Source organism: Nanorana parkeri, unplaced genomic scaffold (assembly GCF_000935625.1).
Source record: "Nanorana parkeri isolate BGI_ZX_2015 unplaced genomic scaffold, ASM93562v1 scaffold280, whole genome shotgun sequence".
Taxonomy (NCBI): domain Eukaryota; kingdom Metazoa; phylum Chordata; class Amphibia; order Anura; family Dicroglossidae; genus Nanorana; species Nanorana parkeri.
The window spans coordinates 723144-743624 of record NW_017306548.1 but is presented as its reverse complement, the minus strand read 5'-3'; the positions used below and the strand labels follow the sequence as shown (position 1 = coordinate 743624).

The 20481-nt window shown below is 43.5% G+C and overlaps 1 protein-coding gene across 1 annotated transcript in view; it reads right to left on the bottom strand.

Moving 5' to 3' along the window:
* The window catches only part of CPNE7 (copine 7), a 63544-nt gene extending 44475 nt beyond the window's left edge, over nucleotides 1-19069 (bottom strand). Inside the window, exons 1-2 of the mRNA XM_018557326.1 lie at nucleotides 18722-19069; nucleotides 3276-3458 (exon numbers count right to left, since the gene is read on the bottom strand). Of these exons, the coding sequence (XP_018412828.1) occupies nucleotides 3276-3458; nucleotides 18722-19036 (498 nt within the window). The 5' untranslated portion in view covers nucleotides 19037-19069. The remainder of the gene's footprint in view (nucleotides 1-3275; nucleotides 3459-18721) is intronic.
* Between the last annotated feature and the right edge of the window lie 1412 nt (nucleotides 19070-20481).

Genomic DNA, 20481 nt, shown 5'->3' with positions numbered 1-20481 from the left:
TTTCTTCATGCATATTGCATGCAGACAGCATCCCTTAAAGGGAAATTCCACTGTCCCAGGCAAATTTGGAAAAAGAGAATTACCCCCACCAATCTACTCCCTCTGCCCCCGCCCTCCCCGCTACTCTTATGTGTTAATGATCGCTTCTTCTTCCCCTCCGTGTAATATCCATACTCCATATCCATGTACTCAGGATTGCAGCATGTATTTTCAAATTTCTCTCGCAAACGGTGAGCACCCATTGGTCAGCGTGGTCACCTGACTGTGCTGAGCAATGAGATGCGCTTCTGACCGCAATGACCAATTTTGCTCACCATTTGCAAGCAAAATTGAAGTACTGGAGAGATTGGTGGGGTTAATTTATATTTTGCCAAATTCATCTGGGAAAGTGGAATTACACTTTAGGCAGATCTAGCTCAAGACCGCAGCACTACGAGGCTAAATCATTAACCACTTTGCCACCATGATGCCCCCAAGGTAGCTATATCTAATAATGGTAAGTACACATCAAAACGGAAATAGTAAACAAATATGAATGAAGCATTAATAACCCAACTGAAAATGTTATAATGCAGCATTTTGATCGCACCGGACCGCAGGCACAATTTGCCTTGCGATCCAGTGCAGCCGATCGCATTGTGGCCGGAGGGCGTGACTACAGTGCCATTCACTTCAATGGCCCGCCACGCCCCCTCCTGCCTCACCAAAAAGTGAGCCGGCCGCAATGCGATGCAGTGCATTCTGGCCAGAATCGGGCCGGAACGCACTGCTTCTGGTGTGAACTTAGCCTAAAAGGCCAAGCTGTCCAGCAAAAGTGGCGGATAGAGGGGCGAGACAAAGCATCATCGTACCTAGAACCGCCAATTAAAAAATAAGCCCCAACCTGGGCTCTAGGGAGAACAATGCCACATACCGATCATCACAACAAAGCACGAAAAGAAAGGGTATGCATACACTTTTTTTTAAGGTGGCAGGGGGTGCACCAAGAGGATATGCGATAAAAACAAGAAAGGGAAGGATGCTCAGCCTAGAGCTTTAGTGTTGGTACACAGCACACTACTCCACCAGCAAAAATGCACAAACTGCAGGGACAGCATCGATGGGATTCCAACCAGAACACATTGGCAGCAGCCTGGAACTTTTTATTATACCCAGCAACACATGATTAATAGCAACTTGTGTGGGGGGGCTTTGGCCATACAGGGCCCATAATAAACCATTACTAAGCACCCTTCTTTTACAAAAGCTTTTAAAATCAAATCTTTGGAATTATTTCTACAAAATGTCCTTGAATCAAGCCTTCAATTTCCTCCATGGCTACAGGTTTAAAGCATGTCGGCACTAAATGGGAAGTGATGCATCAGTGAAGGTATTTGCACAATGGAAGAGCAGGTGAACTTAGTGCAGTCATTGTTAGGGAAGAGTCGCAGTGTATGGACCGCAGAGATAATAAGAGGCTGAGATTGACGTAAATGAGGAGAGAGGAAATGAGTGAATGGTAATAGAACTGAGACTGGCTTGGAAAACACTGATATTGATAAAAGCAAATGCACTCTCAAAAGGTGTGCCATGGATCCACTGCTCACATAATGTACATTGGTAACATAATACAATCTTGTTGTTTACAAGAAAGCTGAAAGCACTTTGATTCATTGAAGTTACTATACACGTATGAGATGGGTATTATGTGCTAAAGCAATGTAATGAAATCACAAATAGACCTTTATGGACTTTTAATGGTTGCTGAGAGCTGTAGAGGTCTGTATGGGCAAAACATATCCAACACCAGACTAAATGCCAGCATCATATCACCCAAATAGTGTGCCCTTTCTAATGCCAATGTATGTAAAGCCAAAACTTTATTTCTTTCTATTTCCCCATACACCCTGTATTGGTGACAACTGTAGCATTTTGGATTTCCCATGACTTTCTGCCCCAGAGACAATAGTCACCAGGACAGTTAAAAAGGGCAAATCTCCCCAGCTGATACACGGACAGCAGCAATGACCTGATAGAGGTTTCAACCCTTCCCTACTCTACCCAGAGCTAAAAATGGATAACAGACACAGCATACATGTAACAGAAGATGGTCAAAGAAATGGGGCTTGCTACTAGAGATGGTCAGAGACTGCAGACATGTGACAGAACATGGTCAAAGGCTACAGGGCTTGGTACAAGAGATCGTCATAAACTGCAGACACACAGCAGGAAATGATGAAGGACTTTGGACTTGCTACAAGAGATGGTCAGAGACTGCATACATGTAACAGGCCATGGTCAAAAGCTACAGGGCTTGGTAGAAGAGATGGTCAGAGACTGCAGGCATGTAACAGAAGATTGTCAGCCACTACACACATGCTAAAAGAGATAGTCAGACTACAGACATGTAAAAGGAGATGGTCAAAGACAATGCTTTAAGGCTTTAAGAAAGGACTGTGCATGACAATATAGGAAACAATTTCCCTGCATCATTTTGTTTTAATGCAGAGCATCACAACACACATTATGTGACATGTGATGTGCCTACTGAATGTGTGTTGTGATATCCTGTATTTGTGTGTTGGAGTGCCACTTTGAATGAATGGCGCTGCGCCGTACATCATATCTACGCAATAGCACAATGTATAGATGGAAGGCTATCATGATACTTGCATTTCATATAAAGAAATGTGAATCATCTGGGCACTTATTCAATGAGGCAACACTATAGTGGATAGAGACACCTGTGGTCACCATAGAGGTAAATTGCTGCAAGCCAGTGGCATGGGAACACAGCTAAGATCTGGAACACTGGAAGCCACATCTTGGTCACAGTTTTCATACAATAAGGCTGATTAATAACAGACCTGATAACATAAATAACGCTAGTCCATAGCAAACCAAAGGTTCCAAATGGTATTTTAGCACAGCACGAGAAACAAACCCCAGAGCAGCCAATGCAAGATTGAAAGGAAGGAAGTCAAGAGATTGTGTTTTGCTTATTTCTGGTGGCCCGTTGGATCCAGTACACTTGGTATCCTTGGGCCCAGTGTTGCCCCCACTGGCAATGGTCTCCTAGACCACGGCCTATGTGGCCTTATGTCAAATCCAACCCTGCCTACCATGGTAGCAGAAGTAGGTTAGGTTTCTGGTGAGTTAGATTTGGCTGACTCAGCTGTTAATCACCACCTCACAACATCATAAGTGACACCAAACATTCCCCACCAAAATAAAACCTGCTTACAGCTTATGATCAATATCCCCTATCATTTCAGAAAGTATTCATCAATGTTTACCTGCCCCAGAGTCATTTCCACACCACCCAGGAAGTCATCATCCCTTGATCCAATGCTGCAATGTCCATGGATGTCGTACACCTCAAACCGCAGCTTCTGCACTTCCTCAAAGTAGTAGTCCACAGTGAAGACCTTGGAGAAGACGGGATTCAGATTGCTCTTGATCACTTCTGTGCGGTCCACCTGTGACAAGGAAAAACAGGTCAGGAGAGCAAGGATGGATATGTGTGCTACCGAAATATGTAGACTATGGGGATCAATCCAGATGTTTGAGGATAAGTATATGTCCCACTTACTCTTATAGCTGCAAGCACCCTACACATGCAAATTTCAACACCTCTCTTCCATTGGCAACTGTTTGAGCCATGTTTGGCTAGCTTTAGTCGCCTCTTTTCCCCCAGCCTGATGATTGGACAATGAAGGAGCAACAGTACGCTGATGAAGTAACACCTGTGCTCTTTTTCCATGTAGGAATCTTTAGGCTTAGTACTGCTCCTCCCTCTCCCAGTGTGAATATTGTTTGCAGGGTATTACAGGAGGATGATATTTGATGTATTACAGGTATTTAGGGTCCAAAAATGTACGCAGCCCTTTACATACTGCACATACCCATCAATCCCTGCCCTCAGGGAGCTTACAGTCTAAGGTCCCTATCGCATAAAGGGCCAACTAACTTTCCAGGATCTTTGGAGTGTGGGAGGAAGCCCATGTAAGCACATGGATAACATGCAAACTCCTTGCAGATAGTGTCCAGACCAGGATTTAAACTGGGCACCCCAGTACTGCAAGGCAGTAGTGCTAACTACTAAGTCACTGTGCTATATAAAGCATAACTAAACCCAAAAACAAAAATGTAACCACTTACAGACTGAACATTTTACAAACTGTATATGGCCAGTGTGCAACCCTATTGTCTCCTTTTTTAAAAAAAAAAAAATTTTTTTTATTTATATAGGGAAAAATAAGTCTTAGGCTAAGGTATTAGCCGCATTTGTGGGGGGAGTCAGCGTCCCTCACGGCCGTCTTAAGGAGCCGCCCGTCCAGGCTTCCGGATGTGTTGAGCCCAGCGTTTGCAACCCTCCCACCCAGCCCGCGGTTACTGGCTATGTTCAGGGTATGCCCCCTTATTTGGTGTACCGTCCACGCGGACCAAGGCACACCTCAGGTCTGTTAGTCTATGTTTTAATATGCTGTTGTTCATCTCCAGAGGGAGTGACTGTCACCACAGATGGCAGGGTCGGGATAAGCACTCAATACCAGTTCCAGGTAAGCAGACTTTGACCAAATAGAGGTTATCAAATACCAACAAATGAAAGATCCATCTATCTGAAACAATTGATACAAAATGAATTTGGGTCCAATGTTGCGTGACCAAGTAACTCTCAGTCAAACTATCACAGCACTGAAAAGCAAAAAATGGTCTGGTAATAAAGGGGGTTTAACATGCCTGTCCTGAGCTGTGAATATATTGCCGCTTGCCAAACTTTAATTGTAGTGGCTGCATGTGTTTTCTTTTTTTAGTTTTTTTTCCTTTATTATCATCAGTGATCCAGCCAGTAACCATTTCCTGTCTCAGGGTGACAATGCTCGATGGAGGAGCAATGGAGCCATCCTTTGCAGCAACATTGTCACCCTGAGGAGAGGGTAGTATGAGATGCACTAATAGATTTAGATGGACTTGACTAACAAATTCAATCAGAACTCCAGCTAACACTTTTTCGGCACATTGTTTTTCCTTTTGGAATAAAGGTTTTATATAAATGAATAAAAGCTGATCATTTTAAGTACCCCTGTCAGTGTTAAATGCTTTGCCTTATATTTATACAAAAAAATCTTGTCAGAGCATTGGATAATGCCATCAGAGACCTGACGAATGCCATTCAAAATGTTGTTTGGTTTTAACATTCGATTTAACAAAACGATTCTAAACGATTCTCAATTAGAAAATTGAAAAAGCTTTTTCCAATAAATGTCTACCGTACCGCACCGTAGTCACGCCCTCCGGCCACAATGCGATCGGCCGCACTGGATCGCAAGGCAAATTGTGCTGCAATCACTATTTTGATCACACCGCACCGCAGGCATAATGCGACTTGAGATCGCATTGTGGCCGGAGGGCGTGGCTATCGTGCCATTCACTTCAATGGTTCACCACGCCCCCTCCTGCCCCACAAAAAAGTGAGCCGGCCGAAATGCGATGCAGTGCGTTCTGGCCAGAATCAGGCCAGAGCGCACTGCATCTGGTGTGAACCTAGCCTTAAAGGAAGGTGAAAAAGAACAGACTTACTGGCCGAATCACCAGGTAAAAACAATGGAAAAAAGCTAAAAGAAAACGAGTGCAGCCGTCACATCTAAGAACTGGTAAGCTGCAATATATTACATTTTTGCTTTTGGATTGAGCTAAGCTCCAAGCCAGCGACACTCACATTCTCACATAATTCATTCCCACAGCTACCTCATGTATCATTTCCCCCTCCTCTTTTAGATTGTAAGCCCTCAGGGGCAGGGCCCTCCTTACCATCTTGTCTTGAATTGTATTGTAACTGTAATGTCTTCCTTATATTGTAAAGCGCTGCGCAAACTGTTGGGTCTATATAAATCCTATGTAAAAATAATAACAATGACCCACCTAAGTCCCACCACAGGTAACCTTGTCCTGGGACTTCCATGGGGCTGTTTTCAAGTTTTCTTATTCTTACATCAAATAAAAAGTAATATCAGCTTTAATTCACGCAGCGGATACCTGTACCCGTCCCGGACTCATGTGGCCTTGATGACTTTAGCTGGACCTTGCTGATCTAGACTATTATACAGACTGTAGCAAATGTTCTTTGTATGTGAGTCATCCGCTCTGTAACAATCCCAATGCCACCTTCCCTCGGTAATGTACATTAAAGAGATCGCAGTGGCTGAGAAAGCTTTTAGCTTGTTTTTCCTTGGAACTTTTATGTTTGCACAGGTTTTCTGCAGAAATAACGTCTGTGCTCAAATATATGTACATGCATTTCAAAGACACTGCGCTGAAGAAAATATGAAAAAGGAATCAACCGGAGACAAGAATGAAATGTTCTGAAATGTCCATTCTGTTCTGCTACGTGTTTGACACATGTTCTCCACCGTGCACACTGTTCATTAGATATGTGGCTGGAAAGCAGAGTGAATGAATAACACTATATCCTACTCTTATGTAGTATTATTATCCTTCCTATATGCAGCAAAGTATTTTACCATCAACCACATTAAGGGGGTTATTCATAAAGCTGCCGAAGGCAGGCAAGTGAATAACCCAGCCGAAGTGAACATACGTTCAGCTATTCACTTCTGGCTTGTACAGCTGATCGGCTGCACTTCGGTCAGCCGAACATGCTGAGCCGAAGTGCAGAAGGACTCCGACTCGATCTAACATCTGGATCAGCCGATCCAACATCTGGATCAGCTGAGCCGAAGCTCCGGCAGGTCACTCGCTGCCCATTAACCCCATTAACCCCTATTCACATAGGGGCCAAACGGCAGTAAGTGAATAGCCATATGCTGCGGAGCGGCATTCTGCTCAGCTATTCTGCTCAGTACCTCCATGGTACCGAACAGAATAGCAAATCAATGAAAAGAGTTTTTTAAAAAGTTGAAAACATTTACATAAATATTACATTTAAATGCACAGAGCAGCTTTTTACAGTTTTCAGCAGTAACACATTCTACCTAAAAAAAAATCCATATTCTTTATTAGTCATTCAGCCTGACTGCATACCAATAATAAAAAGTAAGACTTCAGTTGGGCTTTAACCCTTCCCAACCCTATCAAAAACTATAAAAAAGTTTTGGTTTTACATGCACTTTAAACTGTACGGACAGAATAAAGCAAACAGCCAGCTCTGTGACTTACCTTGAACAAGCATGTATCCAGTGAAGTCTACAAAATCTAAACTCCCATTTGCGTGCTTTCTCCAGTTCAGGTAGTTATGGAGATCGGGATTGCAGCCATGTAGGCTTCAACTTTAAAACCGAATCCGCAATGTTCTATCACTACAGGCTTTTTCCTATTTTTATGATAGTGTTGGTCATGCAATAATAAGCTTTGTCGTCTCAGACATCTTCCATGCTTATAGACACCGTGTCTGGTCTCTGAAGATTTGAAACTGTTATATACCAGCAATAGAAGACAGAATACATTCATCTCTCCGGCGACCCGATTCCTCTACTGCCACTCTGTTCCAATGCTGCAAACTCCGAAAGCCTCATTGGAGTCCTTTACTGTTGAGTGCCAAAGAGGCTTGCAGAGTCTGCAGTGCTGGAATGGCAGAAATGTCGGAGGCGGGAACTGTGAACAAGGTAAGTATACTCTGCCTTCTATTGCATGGACCATTTACATCTTCAAAGACCTGGCAGAGTCTCTAGTAAGTCAATAAAACCTGTGCTGCCACATCCAGTGTCATTTTCTTTATTTTTGCTGTTTTAGTTACACTACATACCTATATAATTGTATTTCACTGTGTTATGCTGTATTCCTAACTACAAGTGTAAGATTAGCATTGTTACAGCTTAATCTGTGCACACTTGGTCAGGGGCGTATCTGCCGCGAGGCAAACAAGGTGTTTGCCTCGGGCGGCAGATTCCAAGGGGGCGGCAAAAATGCCGGGGTCTCAGTGTACCAGCCCGCGAGCTGAGACTGCGCCGGCACTCGGATCCTTTCGGCCAGCGCTCTTTCAGTGAACGCTGGCCGAAAGGATTGTGCAGGATTGACTGGTAAGGTCTGCAGCAGACCTTACCAATCAAACACCGAATCACCGGGACAGACGTGCCGCCTCACAGCCTCCTCCCTGCAACAAGGTAAGCAGGAGAGGGGGCTCTAGATTGTATTGGGGGGGGGGGGGGGGGGGGGTGGCACTGGTAGTTATATTAAATGTGTGTGGAGGGGACACGGACTGGGGTTGTTTATATATATATTACAACCCCAGTCCATGTCCCCCCCCCACACACACACTTTATATACAGCGCAGGTGCAATGCCCAAAGTGTGTTGGGGTACGATGCACCACTGCACTTGGTATCTTCCGTTTCACCCCTGCTGTTTTCTCTATAGGTACAGTCTTCTGCTAAAACTTCCCAGTAATCCTTCTACTCTCTCTCTTTCCACACCACCCTCTCAAAGGTAAAGGGGTTTATGTTATCCTGTTAATGGCAAAGATAGGAATGTCTTTTCACTCTATGACAAGGAATCACATCCTCTGTATTGAGATGGTAAATAAAAGACATTGGATTCTACTCTGAGTCAGACTTATTGAGTTGGACACTATCGAGTTGGAATATCACCAAGTCAGTAGGTTGCCATACTGCCCGTACAGACAAGTCTCAGGAAAGTATGTGCAAATACATAAAGCGGTGGTTGTTACAGAATAAAACCTAAAAATATACAGAATACATTTACAAGTACTGTTAGTATAAAATTCCTGCACATAAGAAAATGAATTTCTTTAATTGAGCCCACTCATGCCACTATGTTACATTGATGTGCAGCGGAGAAAGTCCTCCATGCAGAACTTTGGTGCACTGATTCACATTTTGTCATTCAAGCCAATTCAATTATGGAGACACACATCAGCACAATTATTAACATTAGTGTAAACGAGACCTTAAAAATAAAAAAATTCTAAGGGGTCCATATATAAAAGTTCTGCCCAGCTTATAGCTGAGTGAATGCTGTTTGCATGGCTCTACTGCCACTAGATGGAGCCGAGGAGCATATCCTATGCTCCTCAGCTCCATCTAGTGGCCATAATCCTATGTGAATGGCATTTGCTCAGCTATACGCTGGGTGGAAGTTTTATACATCAGCCCCTTAGAGTTTCAATATTTTTATTGGATTATGAAACAGTTGGTTATAAAACAAGTGCTTTTTCCCCCCCAAACAACACACCATACAACGGGGAAACACCTTGAGGTTTAAATGGAAGTTTTGGTTTTGGAGCTAAATGTTTTTATGGTGGGACCTGTTATGGAGACTTTAAGCATATGTCAAGGCAAAATAAAAAAAACATGCAATACATGTACATTTCCCATGTTTTAGCCATTTAATGACTCTGCAAGTATAGTGAAATATCTGTTGATCTGCTAGAAATGCATTTTTGTGCACTGAGCGGTGTCAGCCCTGCCCTAGTTGCCTTTTCTTAAACTGTTCAAATCCTACCACTCTCTCCACTAATTATTCTGTAGTCCAAGATAAGAACTAGGAGGACTAATTAGACTCCTTGAGATAACACAGGAAGCATGCAAAGGACAGCTCTGAATTTCTGGCATGATCTTCAGATCTGCATGATACAGATGTTACAAAGCACTTTCAATTATATATTTAACAGACCAACAGCAAATAAGAAAAGTTCATTGTTATGGTTTACATACACTTTAAAAGTGTTCCTATTGGGAACCAAAAACCCCTTTAAGAAAAAGCGTATCGATGTCATGGATTAGGAACATGGATAACAAGCATGTACTGTACTCCATGGCACTGGTTTATGCAGGTGCTCCATGGCGCACATACGACTGGGACCCATTTACTGTTGTGTGTCAGGTCAGCTCTGGTATTTTAGCAGATGAGCAGTGACAGGTCTTCATATATGAAGCTATAGCTCTAGGACACTGCAGTCTAGTTGGCAGGCAGTTAGCAATGGACGAGTCTCTGGAGATTTCTTTGTACCAAATTGGTATCAGAGAAGCTACATTCACTAAAATGGATTCGTTCTTGGAACGGATCACAGCCAGTGTGCAGTGCCCGCTTCAATCTCAGTGATGTCTACCTTCCACTAAAGCCAGCTCAGGTTTAATTTGTGAATGCCTAAATACAACTGTAGGTATCGGGCAAGGCTGGCATTGCAATATGATGCGGACTAATGTGCATTGCATCAAGTTTGCATGCAGCTAATCATGGCAAAACCTGAACCTGATGCTTTATCAGGAATGCAATGCATGGCAATGTACCACCACAGCGCAGGTGCAATGCCCAAAGTGTGTTGGGGTACTATCGATATAAATGGCAGCCCACTGCATAAAAAACACTTAAAATGAGTTACACTGCCTTGCGCTATAGTGTGAACCTGTTAGAATATACATTATTGTATCTAAAGCAATAACTTCTGCAGTATACAATTTTGATCAGTAGATGGCAGTGTTTATAAGTTCTGTTATACAGGTGAAACTCAAATAATTAGAATATCGTGCAAAAGTAATTGCAGTAAGTTCTGCAAAAGGGGCCCAAACCAAGTACTGAGTACATATGCATGCTTGTACTTTTCAGAGGTCCGATATTTTTTGAGATTGTGGATTTGGGGTTCTTGGGGTTTTCATGAGCTGTAAGCCATAATCATCACAATTATGACAAATCACAGCTTGAACTATCTTGCTTTGCATGTAATGAGTCTATCTCATATATTAGTTTCACCTTTTAAGTTGCATTAGTGAAATAAATGAACTTTGCACGATATTCTAATTATTCGAGTTTCACCTGTATATCTATGGTATATGCTCTATTGCATTGAAAAAGGTAGAGAATAAAGCTGTGGCTTCCTTCCTGTTTTAGCCAAGCCATGTGCAGCATGCATATCAGACTGTGTGCTTCTGCTTCTCTGTGAGGCTGTGCAAGAAGTTCCAACACAACCTAAAGGTGCCCATACACCTTACGATTATTGGACGAAACTTTTTCATCCGATGATCGAATAGTAGTACGATTTTCGTACGGCAGCCCCATCCTGCCCCGATGATCGCAAGATTAATTTAGCCGTAATTAACGAAAAGCACCTGGGCGAAATGCTGTAATTGATTTGCCGTATTTTCGTTAGCGCAAGCGCAGTGTAGATCGTACGACTTTTGACGGACGGAAACACCAGCAACCTTACGACAGTCGTACGATCTAACAAAGTTTTCAAACATGCTTGACCGTCAAAAGTCATACGATTGTACAGTAATGTCGGTCGGACACTGCAATGCACACATACGATTATCGGACGAAAAGTCGATCGCATACGAAAATCGTCCGATAATCGTAAGGTGTATGGGCACCTTTAGTGTTGGGGCTTTCCAGGCTTTTGCAATAACCCCTCTTGGCAGCCATAAATGTATTGGAAACCAATTTAAAGCAGAGGTCCAACCAAACATGTAAAAAAATAAACAGCCCATTAAAAGATCAAATAGAAAAAAACAGTTTTTGATGCACTACACACCTTCAATGCCGAGCTGTACTTCATTTCCAACAAAAGATTTCCTCAGGCTTCCAAGCTAAATGACAGCCAGCATCATTCAACCCTCCTCCTCTGAGCCCACTCTGTCATGTCCCCAACCCAGCCTGTGACTGGATAGTGAAGAAGAAGCAGCAGATTGATGAGATCATCTCTGTGTCAATCTGCTACACCTACTACCAGCGTGCTTTTTGTTTGCACATGAACTGACTGGCTCCTTGTGCTGCATCCTCTTCCATTCTGAGGTCAAACTGAGGTATTTACACTGCTTGCATTTAAAAATACATGTAATGATGTGTCAATGGATACAGAACTGCATTCAGTGGTATCTTTGTGCATATGGATTACATCTATTTTACCTTCAGCCACCTGTTTGTTCTGAATTGACTGATCGGCTTTATTGTCATTAAGGTGTTTGTTTCTGCATTTCTTTATAATAGACTGAATTTAAAATGTCCAGTTTTCTGACAGGTTCTCTTTCTTATGTTAATGGTTTAAAGCAGGCAGTCAGCAATGTACCTTGGTTCATCTTACTGTGCTTCCAGGAGCCCCGAGCTCAGGGTACTTAGCGGGTGCGTTATAAAACGTCCGCCCTGCATATGCTGGGCAAATGCCATGCTTACAGCATTGCGGCCACAAGGTGAAGCCAAGGAGCATAGGAATTCCTCTGTTCCATTTAGCAGCAGGAATGCCGTGTGAATGGCACTCACCCAGCGTACGGCTGGGCGGAAGTTTTATAAATCAATCCCTTAGTATTCAAATGTTTACATTTTGCTCTGAACTTGCAGCTCTGCCTCCCCACAGCATGATCCTCTCTTTTGGTTAGAAAAGGTCCAACGCACTGCATTGAAAAATGCAGAGGGTGCCCGGCTGAGCTCAAACTTTGGAGCCAAATATGAATATTACATATTAAAGATACTGGGCGTTCCCACAACGCAAAAGGAGTAAAGTACAGACTGGTGCTGAAATGAACTATTATTGTCAACATTTGTAGAAAGTTTGGGGTTTAAGGGTCGAATTTATAAATCTTATGAAAATTCCCAAGCTCCTTGGCTCCACCTAGTGGTGGCAATGCTGTGCAAATGGCATTTGCCCAGCGTGTGGCTGGATTTATAAAGAAAACACAAAAAGGTCCCCAGCTCACCTGCCAGCTGGCCTGCAACAAAACAAATAACCCTGTCTAACAGGACCGTTAAAAGCAGAGGTTTTAGCTACACAAACCTATTTTGGATGTGGGGACGCACTGGGGGTCCCAGCGTGCATTTTTGATTGCTGGGCCTCCAGTGTGTCCCTGCACCTTTTGAGGAGGAGTGGGCTGCCTTTAATATGCTCCCATTTGGAGACTCATATAAACAGAGTTAGGACCACACTTTACAGAGGTGCCTTGACGGTGGCAGTGTGGCTTCTACATATTTTTGGCCACAAGTTTGTGCAACTAAAACCTCTGCTTTTAACGCATGCTGTTAGACAGAGTTATTTGTTTTGTTGCAGGCTAGCTAGCAAGTGTGCTGGGGACCTTTTTGTGTTTTGTATTGTTTTTCTAGTTGGATTCATAAAGATTTATAAATGTGTCCTTAACTGACTCTTTAGTATGGAATAACCATGTGAAGAAACTCACATATTTGGACAGTAACATCTTCTTTTTGACCACATGCAGTTATGAACATTTAATCCCACAAGAACTCCAAATTCAGAATCCTGCTCTACACACATCCGACAGCAGATCTGTAGAACATCTGAGTACCAGGAACCAGTGGCGTCACAAGGGGGGTGCGGGGGGTGTGGCCCGCACCCGGGTTCCACCATTGGAGGCGTGACACCAAAATGACTCACAGTCATTTTGGTGTCACCCCCCATGGACCGAACGCCCGAGAGTATCAGGAGAGAGGAGGAGACCCGGCGGCATACCTTATCCCGCCGGGTGACTGTCCCCTCCTCTATCTGCTGGCGTCCATCACCAAGATGGCCGCCGGCAGGTATCAGAATAGGGCAGCGCGTGCGCGATGACGTCATCGCGCATGCACGTGGTGACGTCACGCGCCTGCGCAGTGACGTCTCGGCGGGGTGACACTCGGTTACCGCTTCGGGTGTCACCCAGCCTCGGGACGCCCCTGCCAGGAACTGTGAAAGACCGTGAAATTAGATAATCAAAATTTGTTACATCCCAACTGTAAAAGAGGAAATAGACAACAAAGCTGGATGGCTGGAGAATGACACCACAGACATTGAAGATACACTACAATCTTCTTACAAAGGACTACAGAGAATTCTAATTAGCAACAAAAAGAAAAAGCGTCAAAGACTCAGACTTAAAGCCGGATGCCTCAACTCAGACACACAAAAACAGGCAAACTGTGTTGTCAACCTCTCATCAGAAAAAGCTACAGAAATAGCTCTACTTACAAAAGGATTGACATCCTGCCCAGCAAACGTCATAGACAAAATCATTCCATGCCATAACATTCTTCAGAAGGCTATGGCTTAAAGGATACTTCTATGACAAGATGGAGCACATGTAAATTAAAACTAAAGAACAACAATTCTACAAAAACAAATCCACCAGGATGCTTAGACCTGGAAGGAACCCCACTCTGGAAAGATATATTGACAAACCATCCAAGGGTGAGTGTGGATGAGGAACTGGACCATGAACTTTCTCTAGTCGAATAAGAACAATATTTGGACCTGATAGCTTGGTTCCGGCAGCTCCTTATAAAAGGGGGCACCCTCTAAAGGGAGGGGATGTCCAGAATAAGAGATCCATGTGAATGAAGACTAAAAAAGAGCGCCAGGTAATCATCTCGAGAGTAAAAAAAAAAACCTTTATTGGTTTCACAAATGGCGACAAAAAGATATGCATATTGACAAAAACACTCAGCTATTAATTCCTTCAAGGAGAACAAGGAGATTATAACAAAGCCTTTAGACAAAGGGAATGCCATAGCCATAATGAACACCAGTGATCATATACAGGAAGCACACAAGTGGCCATCAAACACTAAACTCTACACCAAATTACAAGGGGACCCTATAGATTCCAACAAGGAAAAAACTCACAAGCATGGTGAAAAGCCTAGCTGCAGGAATTAGAGGTCAGGTATTGACCCAAATATTTGAGGAACCAAGGGTGGGCTGATTTTACATGCTTCCCCAAAAACCATAATGAAGGGAACCCAGGCACCCAACAATCTTAGGTATGGTAACACTTACTAAAAATATCTCAGGTTGGGTGGAAAATATCTGAAAACTTGTCTCTAACACACCCAACTATTTTTAAGGCACAACCAATCTCCTAAACAAACTTGCTGCCATTGGCTCTGTTACTAAAGGACCCATCCTGGCCATGGATATAGAACCCTTATATACCAATATTCTTCATGATAATGCTATTGCATTGTGCATGTAGTATATTCAAAAACTGGACCAGTCTGCTGAACTAATTACTGATACAATTAATCCTGACCCACAACTATTTTGTCTTTGGCCAAGACCTCTACTTGCAGCAGATGGAAGTGGCAACGGTATCCCAGTTTGCCCTCCAAAATGCAAATCTTTTTATGGCTAAAATAGAGGAGTGCTCATCTAAATGCCCCATTAAACTCTTGACCTACTTTTGCTTCATTGTTGATTTTTTTAAATTATTATTTCCACTGCAAGGTGAGGAGGAACTTTTTTACCCAATTTTACAGGAACAACAAATTTCACCCCACAATAAAACTACATTAAACCACTTACAAACACAAAATAAACTTCCTGGAGACTATAATACGCACTAAAGGAACAGGTTTGCAAATATGCATCTACAGAACACCAACAGACCATTTAGCATACCTCCGGCAAGACAGCTTTCATCCCAGGAGATCTGTTATCTATAGTCAGGCCATAGGATATCATCAGATCTCATTACACACCACAGATAGAAATGTCCAATTAGAACACCTTAGGAGGGATGTCATAAAACTGGGATATAATCCAGTGACAACCAACGTACAGATAAGGAAAGCAATAACATCTCCAGAACTGGATTTGTATACTATACACAGACTGAAAAGGATAATTGGATCTCACTGGTGGTCATCTACAACCCAAGCCTACAAGTTCTAAAAAAAGAGATCATAAAGGAGCTCCAGCCTCTTTGACACAAAGCTAAAAGGGTCAGGTTCCACCCTGACTTTAATGGTTTGCAGAATTCTGGCTTGGCTGCTATTTTACTCACCTGTGTCTCCTTCTTTGCCTGAGCAAACTCTGGAACGTTCCTCACTACTCCCATTCTCCCTCTTATGGCCAGACAGGAGAGCATCATCTGAGAGAGTCAGATGGGAGTTTCGTGTCTCTGAGTGATGATGTCACCCCCACTCACTATATATAAACCACTCAGTCCAGTCTGACCTTGCCCTTCCTGCTAGTGCATTCCTGCTGCTCTGAATATCCTGATTCTGTGTATGACCCGATCCTGGCTGATGTTCTCCTCTGGCTCCTGCTCCTGGCTCGTTCCTGACAACGCTGATTTCCTGGCTCCTGCTCCTGGCTTGTTCCTGACGACGCTGATCTCTGTGTTCCTGACCTGGCTTGAACGACTACACACTCCTGACTTTGGCTTGTTCCGGTTTATGATTCTGCTTGCTCCTGTGGACACTGTTCTTAATAAATGTTTTAACTAGCACCTTTTGCTTGTCTGATTTTTATTGTGCTCTGACAAAAAGGCTTTCAGAAAAATTCCTGGTCTCCCAAAATATAAACAACAATCCAATCTAAGACAGCTTATTGTTCCCTAAATAGCCCAGTATTAATGGAGCATCTCTCTGAAGGCAGAAGAGATTGGAAGCCTACATACATATCCTCAGCACTGAAAGGGTACCAGGGGCACTTTTTAGTTCAAAGGTTTTTATTGTTTTCCAAAATAAAGAAATAAAGAAATTCCAGCTTACATAAACATCATAAACAATGAAATCAAGGCTGTACATACAGCCCTATAAATCAAGAAGGACTTAAGCACATTACAATCTGTGTTACGTATGTCGCAGGAAATAGACCGCACACAGCTAGTCACACAATGTATGTTAATCAGTCTTCTATTACAAACTATAGAGCAGTGGTCACACCACCTTTCAGGCTTCGCTTGAACACAGGAAACTTGTGAAGGAGACACAGTTCAAAGAAGAGGGGATGGAGATCCCGAAAAAATAGTCTCTCCCACCGCCGCTCTGACTGGGCTGGACAGCCGCATCGCAACAGCAGCGGGTGCACACGGGGGGGCAAGCAATAACCTAGGGGGGGCAATTGCCCCCCTGTAGCGACGCCACTGAGCTGCACACAGCGTGCGCCAGTTTAAGTAGTAACCAGCACACGCCGTATGCAGCTTCTAACAGCGTGGGATACGGGAGGCCGCACTTTTAGTGGATACAGGGATCAGGTGAATATGAAAAATAAAAACGTTTGTTTTATGTTCCCGGGGATAAAATGTCCCTGGATTTTGTTTTTAAAATGTTGTCACCTTACCTTGGCCTGGTAGTCAGTGGGGGACTCCATGGACCCTGATTGTGGGGGGGCGGGGTGTTTGCTGTGGCCGCAGCTGCAGTGGTTCTCTCCCTCTGCCGACTGTCTGTCACCTGCACCCGGCCGGTCCGCATCCGATGCGGCTCTGCGATCGGCGGCCGCTCGGTCTTTACTTCGGGCCTCTAGGCATGGACTTAACCACCGGGGGACTGTGGATCAGGTAAGTAAAAGTGCTTTACTCCGCTCCCCTAAACAAGCACTTAACCCTTGCACCACAAGGGTAGCCCCACTACAAGGGTTGTTTTTTGGTTTACCCGGAGATGTGCTTTAAACACTGCAAATTAATTTATTATCCGGCTTCCAAGTCATGAAAGCAATTTCTAACAACACATCTATGTAGAATGCAAATTGGTAAGTCAGTTATCAACTGGAGCACTGGGCAGGCAGTAATCATAGATACATATCACATTTAGTGCACAGAAACATGGACAGGGACGGGATTTGTGTTCATTCGATTTGTTCGGGAACATTAGAGCAGGCAGCAGGGATCAGTCTGCTGAAGATATCACAGGGAACAGTTGGCGGTAGGAATCTGAATTATCAGCGGTAGTGGTGGCGGTGGTAGAAGAGCTGTTTGTATCAGTTTGTCAGCTCGGGAACATTACAGTGTTCTGTCCGTGTGCTAATTACCTTCATTACTTCATCTCTTTCTGTTCAGGCGTGCCAGGACACATACATAACGGAGTTTAATGCAACGTAAAATCACATTTCAAGCGCCAGTGCAATTAACCTTGGACATTACACAGCAATGTGCTAGTGATAATTAAGACAATCATTCATGCTCACATAGCAAACCGTAAGGCTCAATATACACGGGTCGATGCTGAGGCGAAAAATCGATGCAAGTTTAATATATTCACATTATCTTTATGATTATCAGTGAGCCAACGACAGTATGCTGCATTGGCCAATCAAGTTATGTGATCTGTATGTGTCTGATCATTTGTCTGTGAAATTTTTGTATAGGAAAGGGCCAAACATTTTTGAACCATACATTCATAAAAATCGTTACGGGCTCTGTGGATGTTTCTGCTGTTTATCCTCTAACCTCAGGCAGCATGTGGCACTAGTGGTTCAGTTGAAAAGTCTGATAGTCAGAATTCCTTTAAAAACTATAACTTATCTCTACTAGCAAAGTGTGCCTGTTCCTAGAAAGACATTCACAATGTTGTGTTTTATCTATGTGTAAGAGGACCACAACAGACCCCTATCAAGGCCAGAGCTACAGCCCTCATTGATGCCAAGTTGAGGCTCTTCCACCTGGGGCCCCCACATACCAATACTTTGTTGACTCCTGCCATCATAACTGGAAACCTATCCATAGGAAAGAATTACATACAGTATGGAGTTATTTATACTCATGAACATGTGATAACATCATTACAATTAACATAATCTTAGAGGCATACTGACTAAGATGAAACCAAAACCACCTCAGAAGAAGACCTCACTAAGGAAAGGCAACCATGTGATCAGAAAGCACTTAATAACTTGTTCTGGGAAGAACAGCTGAGAATAACTAATTAGCCAAGGGTTTTATGGTCACATGGTTGGCTACCTCTCAAGCACTACTGCTTGAAAAGAGATGTTGGTTGTATCTTTAGTCTGCACATCAGAGCAAGTAAGCTCTTATCTCAACCACATAAAGGCTTACTGTCTGTCTTACCTCCATCCACTGGCCCTGAGACTGCATGAGGAGCAGGACACATGGGTCAGACTTGTTGAGCGTATCCCTATCAAGCAGGTTCTTGCAGCACACGCGAAGCTCCACTTTAGACACACAGCTGGCTGTAACAACCCCAAGAGAGGATGGCGATGCCAAGTCTGGAATCTCATTCATCATCTTGGCAAAATTAGTGTTGTCACTGTATCGCAAGAAACTGGTAACAAAGTAATTAGGAGATGATGGGACCTCAAGATGCTGGTCAGCAGGAGGCTGTGCCCTCCATTCAGCGTCTGTTCTAATGAATGTCTGGACCATGGAAGTCCTCTGAAGACCTCAAAGATTGTGACCCGACTTTTATGACTAAAAGATGGTGTCCTGACTTCTATGACTCAAAGATGGTGTCCTGACTTCTATGACTCAAAGATGGTGTCCCGACTTCTGTGACTCCAGTAATTTGCTATTATTTCAGCGTAGGAAGCGGGATGGGAAAAGTAGAAGAAGGTGTTCTTCAAGTGATGGGTCATGGGTCAGTTCACTTGATCTTCTGACCTTCTAAAATGTACAAGCAGATTTGCTTAAGCCCATGAGGTCAACATTCGCAAATAAAAATGGCAAACTTTGTTTTTTTTTCAGTGGCTTTGGTCCATGATATACTGTATGTCCCTTTATTCCTTGTTCAAAATCTGAATCGCCTTGTGCAAGACTTGAAGTGTTCTTTATTTTTTAATGCGAATTTGGCAATCAAGATATTTGACCCGAGAGGCCCTGCGCTTCTCACTCAGAGAGGAGTTGTACCCATAGATTTTTATCAGGTGCAATTAGAAATCTCTCTGTTATTTCGAGAAGTCTCTCATGTATGACTGGAGGTGTTTGGGGATGCCCCTGCAGATGGCGAGATGATACTATCACAATGTTTTCTTGAGCTTTGATGACAGGAATCCCAGTGGAGTGAAACAATAGACAAACCTTTCCTGGAAGAGGAAATAAGGAGGAGGCATGTGAGCTTGTTTCTTCCTACAAGACAAAAAAAAGAAAATCTGTCATGTATCTTCAGGGCTTCGATTACATATCCCAGCGGGAGCAGAGCAACGCAAGATAGCAACCCACATCTGTAATATGCAAAGCTAATGTGTCATAGAGACTCTGTGTCATTTTGGTTCAATCACTGAACTTCAGGAGTCATTAAGGTCAATGTCTTAAGACAGATTACAGAATTTTGGGACAGTTATCATGTCGACTGATGCATGAGTTATCATCAAAACTGGTGCATGAGAACAATAACAGCCAATCAGAAGTCTGCTTTTTTTAATTTGGGTTAGGAAAATGGCTTAATAAGTCTAATTTATAAAAGGTAGATGTAAACCAGTGACGTGCGGTACTTTTGGTTCCGGGTGAGGCATTCTCCAGCCTCGCCCCCAGCCCGCCAAAGCCCCGTCCCCAGCCCGCCGAAGCCCCGCCCCCAACCCGGTCCCCAAGCTAGTGTGAAGGAGGGAGGGAGGAGGAAGGGAGGAGACAGGGAGAAGCCTGCCTGTCCCTCACTTGCTCATCACTGCTAAAGCATCGAGATTGATGGCCTCCGTGAGTTTTTTTTTCTTTTTTTATTGGACAACTTGGACCAATGGCGCTTTGCCATTGGTCCAAACCCTCTACAGATCTCATGCCTCTAACACAGAGTAGAGGCTGTGACAGCTCTTGCCTCACTAGTTAGGTTACACAAGCAGTGGGGAAGCCCGCTGCTGTGTAACCTAACTACCTGTCAA